The sequence below is a fragment of the Primulina huaijiensis genome, chromosome 4 (genome assembly GCF_012295235.1).
Source record: "Primulina huaijiensis isolate GDHJ02 chromosome 4, ASM1229523v2, whole genome shotgun sequence".
NCBI classification, from domain to species: Eukaryota; Viridiplantae; Streptophyta; class Magnoliopsida; order Lamiales; family Gesneriaceae; genus Primulina; species Primulina huaijiensis.
The window spans coordinates 6,720,247-6,726,262 of NC_133309.1; the positions used below are offsets into that span (position 1 = coordinate 6,720,247).

The following is a 6,016-nucleotide window of genomic DNA, read 5'->3' on the forward strand; positions in this document are numbered from 1 at the left end:
AAACCAAGCATGCAACATGTATTTTAAATGTCTTCCTTAAATCATAAAAATCAAACAGACATTTAAAAATCATTATTTCATCTTGAACATTTCATAAACATTTAAAAATAATCATTTTAACCTCAAAACATTTAAGATAACATTTTGACATATTAAATCATAAACATATAAAATTCCATAATTATTTAAAAATATCATTTTAACTTATAAAATCCCATAAACGTTTAAAATATCATTTTAATATTCNTTTAGGCTAAATAAAAATATGAGGAAATTCATGTAGGCTTAAATAACTATTTGGGACATGTTAGAGTCAATAAAATTAAGAAAAAGTCAAAAACGTAAAATTATACGTCCAGGGGTAAAACGGTCTTTTCACACCAAAAAAGTAGTAAACGTCATGGCAGTGCCCTGAATGCTGTTTTATGTGCTAATATGATTATTTTCTATAGTTATGGATGCTTATGGAATTTTGAATATTAAAATGATATTTTAAACGTTTATGGGATTTTATAAGTTAAAATGATATTTTTAAATAATTATGGAATTTTATATGTTTNTTGATCCCAAATTTTAAACATAACATTTTTAAGATTTATTCTACCCTTCCAAGTCATGAGCCACCCCCGTGGACCCATGGATTCAATTTTAGTTCTTTAATTTTCGTTTTTGACACCTTAACGAACCCATCGAGCCATCTCCCAATTTACTCGAGCCACGCCCGAGCCACCTTGAACCAAACCCTAGCCAACCCATCTAGGCACCCTACTGACCCAGCCCAAGCCCCTGAACCAGCCCTTAAACCCTCAAAAAGCCTGCTGTCATTGAACCCAATTGCATGTGCTGTGTGTGCGTGAGGTTCCCTTTAGTTTTAGGACTCCTAGTTAGCCTAGGACTCTTCCAACTAAGCCACCACCGAACCTACCTAACCCTGACCATCCCTAGACCAAGCCCAGACAAGCCCAGCCCCTGGAACTCACGTGCGAACCACCTGAAGCCAGCACCACAACCTGCGCACCATGGAGCTTCCTCGCGCTTCTCACGTTTATCTCGAGCCAGCAGAGGCCCAAGCCACCCCAGCCCCTGGCCCGAACCTTACCCATCTCTCTAGGACCCTGATGAACCCCCTAAGCACCATGCAAAGCCACCGTGCAACTTGAACCACAAGAGCACATAAAACTCCAAGAGAAACTCACGGTTGTTCTTTATTCTTTTCCTACGGTTTCCAGTGTATATAATGCCCTTCAATAATTATCATGATTTGGCTATAGACCAATCCATATTATTACCCTATCGATGGCAGCCCCTTAACACATGTTTAGCATAATTTTTGGATCAAAATTCATGAATTTATTACATGTATGTGCAATATTCCGAAAATAATCATAACAAATTCATGCTTTTCATGCACACGATATTTAAAATGATAATACGATGTGATAGATGAGAAAAAGAGATGTATGGCGTGCTTTTGCGTAATTTACGCACGAATTTACGTTGACGATTGCGAAGAACGATGACACGAACCCTTGGATGAATTTTCCTTTGAAATTTTGCAACTTTCTCGTGAATTTAGAGGTGTGTGCCGTGTGATGTTTTCAGAAAGAGTTTTCAGATTTTTAAAGAGGTGAGGCGTGAAGTTGTGTGTCAAAATATGGGGTGGATTGCACTTTAAATATCAATTAAAGTACTAATGATAACTCAAGCCCACTAACAAGATTAATTAGGCCCATTAAGCCCATTAGTACTTAATAAAATATTAAAAATAATTTTGCTTAAATAAGTTTGTGAATTTATTAGCCGGGTTGTCAAAAAGTTCGTATTTTTGTTGAAAAACCAACACTGATAAAATTTACGTCCCGGCGTATTAAATCACCTCAAAACCCTTTATTTTCAAAAAATACTAAAATACATCAACCATATTTTAAATAATTAAAAATAATTATTTAATAAAAACATTTTCTATTTTTCTCAGCCCTCGGTCTCCGTTACTCGATCGCAACTCGAATATCTTTTAAAAATACATTTTAATGCAATCATGTAGAAAAATATATTTTAAACATGCAAGTAAGCACAACAAAATTAATTCATGCAATTAAAATACACGAGAATTTACTAATTGCATGCATGTGGTTTACGTGGACCTTTAAATTTTCGGGGTGTTACACTTTTATTGGGATGATCCATATCTGTTCAAGTATTGTCCGGATCAAATTTTTCGACGTTGCATACCCGACAATGAGGTAAGTAGTGTCATTAAATTTTGTCATTCAGAAGCATGCGGAGGACATTTTTCTTCAAAGAAAACAGCTGCAAAAATCTTGCAGTGTGGATTTTATTGGCCCACTTTGTTTAAAGACACCCACGAAATCTGCAAGATATGTGAAAATTGTTAAAAATTGGGTGCGATTTCAAAAAAAACATGATGCCTTTGAATCATATTATCGAAATTGAAATCTTTGATTGTTGGGGAATAGATTTTATGGGACCTTTTCCACCGTCTTTTGAATACTTGTATATTTTAGTTGCAGTTGATTATGTTTCCAAATGGATAAAGGCAATTCCATGTCGAACAAATGATCATAAAATCGTCATCAAATTTTTAAAAGAAAATATTTTTAGTAGATTTGGAATTCCTCGAGCCATTATAAGTGATGGGGGAACTCACTTTGTTAATAAACCATTTGCTTCATAAATGAAAAAATATGATATTACTCACAAAGTAAGTACTCCTTATCATCCTCAAACAAATGGACAAGTTGAATTAGCTAATAGGGAGATAAAACAAATTTTGGAAAAAACTGTTAACTCAAATAGAAAAGATTGGTCTCTGCGACTTAATGATGCACTTTGGGCATATCGAACAGCTTTTAAAACATCATTGAATATGTCTCCCTATAGGTTGGTTTATGGAAAACATTGTCATTTGCCTGTGGAATTGGAACATAAAGCTTATTGGGCGATCAAAACTTTAAATTCAAGCATGGATGATGCCAACAAATTGCGTAAATTGCAACTTAATGAACTTGATGAACTCAGAAATGACGCGTATGAGAATTCAAGGATTTATAAAGCAAAAATCAAATCATTTCATGATAAAACAATTCTTAGAAAATCTTTTGAGATTGGTAAAAAAGTTTTGCTTTATAATTCTCGACTTCACATATTCCCAGGAAAATTACGATCAAGATGGACAGGCCCATATGTTGTAAAGCATGTGTATACTTATGGAGCTGTGGATATTGAAAATCCTAAAAATGGTGATGTTTTTAAAGTAAATGGACAAAGGCTTAAACCATTTTTAGAAAATGAAATTTTTCAAGAAGAGTTTATTTCCCTTTCCGATCCTTGATTTTTTTTGTGTTGCATTTAATTTTGTTTGTTTTTATTTCAGGTTTCCTTAATCTTTTTATTTTCCCGGTTAAATGGCGGATAACGGTACTCCGTGACTCTCATAGTCGGTTTAATCAGTTTCCCATAATTGCTGATACAAAAATAAAAAAAAATCATTTCTTTTCTTTTCAAAATGGATGAAATTCTCTCAAAAATTTGTAAATATTTTCCCTCTGTTTCTGAAAATGTTCTAAGAAAAATTTATGCAGGAAGGTGTGAAAGATTGAGATTGCTAATGCAAAAAGGAATTCCAGAAGATATTCGTCTTGTAATAGAAGCTAAGGTCCGATTAGGAGGAGAAGTTCCACAATCATTGCTCATTCGGTATTTGCCTGGATTAGGAAAAAGCACTTATGCGAAAAAACGAAGGGCCAAAAGTTTAGGGGTTTGTCATAAGTGTGCAAGATGGACTTGTGACAAACGATGCAGATCTTTGGGATGTGTTTCCAATAACAGAGAAGATAAAATTGGTTTCATTAAGAATGGGCTGAGTAAGGAGTCTTTAGATAACATCTTATTGACTCTTGAGACGCATTCTAGTGGACATGTGCATATTGAACTTCTCCGTTTATGGAAACAATTCCAAGATGAGCGTCATAGTCTTGGGAATCCGACTAAAAAAGACCCTGTTTGCCAATTTATAAGAAAATTGGATGGGAAGCATATCCTCGACTCATAGAAGGCGTTGAAGCCGTTTCTGGACGTAAAACCAGAGGAAAATTGTGAGCCACAATCACACTACTGTTTACATGCATGTGTGTCATTATTGTTTTTACTGTTTATTCTGTTTACAACTGTGACCCATAGTTTTGTCCTGATAACATATTACCTCTATAAAATCTCTCATCTTTCTCTCTATTTTCGAAAAAAAAAAAAAAGAAAGTAAAAAAACATGGCTGGAACCTCTGTACAATCATTGAAAAATATTTGTGTATTTTGTGGGTCGAGTCCTGGAAAAAATGAAGTGTTTGTAGAAGCAACAAATAATCTTGGAAAGATATTGGCTGAGAGAAAAATTCAATTGGTATATGGGGGAGGTAATATTGGGTTAATGAGATCTGTTTCCACATCTGCTCATCTTGGAGGTAGTCAGGTTTTGGGTATTATTCCTACAGCTTTAGCTGAAGGAAATATTACAGGTGTTACGATTGGTGAGAAATTAAAAGTTTCTTCTATGTATGAAAGAATCACAAAAATGATTGAAAATTCTGATGCTTTTATCGCACTACCAGGTGGTTTTGGTACATTAGAAGAAATTTTTCACACTGTTTCTTGGGCACAACTTAATATCCATAATAAACATGTGGGCTTGTTGAATATCAATAATTATTATTACAGTTTGTTGATATTTCTTGATAAAGCTGTGGAATAGAATTTCATTTCAGAAAATTCACGACGGTTGCTCATCTGTGCTTCGACTGCCGACCAATTAATTGATGATTTGGAAGCTTTTGTTCATAAGCCTGATCCGATGATAACAAAGATCAATTGGTCGCAATCAAGCAATAAGAAAAGGAAGTTGGATCATTGATTCAAAAGTCGTGGATTGGTTCGCGTTTGTTTCAGTTTGTTATCTTCAATAAAATTCCAGGTGATATCTCTTTTATTATGTACTTTTTATTAATAGTTATTTTGACATTAGGGATAATGTCATATTCTGATTGGTGGGAGAACAAACTTATAAAAAAAATTAAATAAAAAATAAAAAAATATACATATATTATTTTAAAATAAAATCATGTTTATTGTTTGTACCTTAGTAATTTTTGCAAAAATATCATACATTACATGTTTGAAATATTTAAATTAGAACATGCATTAATCTATTTAAGAATGTTTAAATTTTTATTTGAAAAAAAGTCAATTTTAATATTCTGATCAATATAAAAATATGATTTATGAAATCTTTTTGAGTGATTAACCATTGTGATAAAATCAGGTATTAAAGTATATGGCCCAAGATATACCTTATAAGAGTGCCTAAGATTTTAAACTCACACATATTTTGTGAGTGAGTGGAGAGGACTGAGAAAACAACTTTCGAGCCTTTATTGATCATGAGAGAGACTATCTATTGTTTAGATCTTGAGTTCTTATTTTGAAAAAAAAATGATATTTCCTAAAAAAAAAAGAGAAAAATACAAAAAGAAAGATATTGAAGATCTATGTAATTTTTAAGTTATATGCTACGACCCATATATCTCTAATAATAAAAAAAATATAAAAAAAAAGAAAGAAAGAGAGAAATTTATTGTGAAAATTAAATAAATATGTGGTCAAGAAGCATAAACTTAGTCTGATTCCATGATGTTATGAAAAAATATATATATATATATCAGAAAAAATATATAATAAGAACAACTAGATTTTGAATCAATGGATTTTCTATCTTTTGATTAGTTTGGCTCGTTTGTCTGTCTGCATTCTGTAAACCATTTTTCTGAGCATTTATCTGTATTCCAACTCCATGAGAGAAATCGTTGCCATAAATTGAAACATTTATTAACCTGTGAGGATATGGAGTTGAGACTCTTACTAGGAATTTCTGAAGGCCGTGTACATTTAACTACCTGAAATAAGCTTTGAATTGATCATCTCAAATTATTTCATAAATTATAATTAT

The 6,016-nt window shown here is 32.6% G+C and overlaps 1 protein-coding gene across 1 annotated transcript in view; it reads left to right on the plus strand.

The window, feature by feature from the left end:
• Positions 1 to 4,110, plus strand: part of LOC140975294 (uncharacterized) — a 23,659-nt gene extending 19,549 nt beyond the window's left edge. Inside the window, exons 4-7 of the mRNA XM_073438942.1 lie at positions 2,167 to 2,247; positions 2,724 to 3,272; positions 3,576 to 3,687; positions 3,829 to 4,110. Of these exons, the coding sequence (XP_073295043.1) occupies positions 2,167 to 2,247; positions 2,724 to 3,272; positions 3,576 to 3,687; positions 3,829 to 4,072 (986 nt within the window). The 3' untranslated portion in view covers positions 4,073 to 4,110. The remainder of the gene's footprint in view (positions 1 to 2,166; positions 2,248 to 2,723; positions 3,273 to 3,575; positions 3,688 to 3,828) is intronic.
• Positions 4,111 to 6,016: the final 1,906 nt, after the last annotated feature.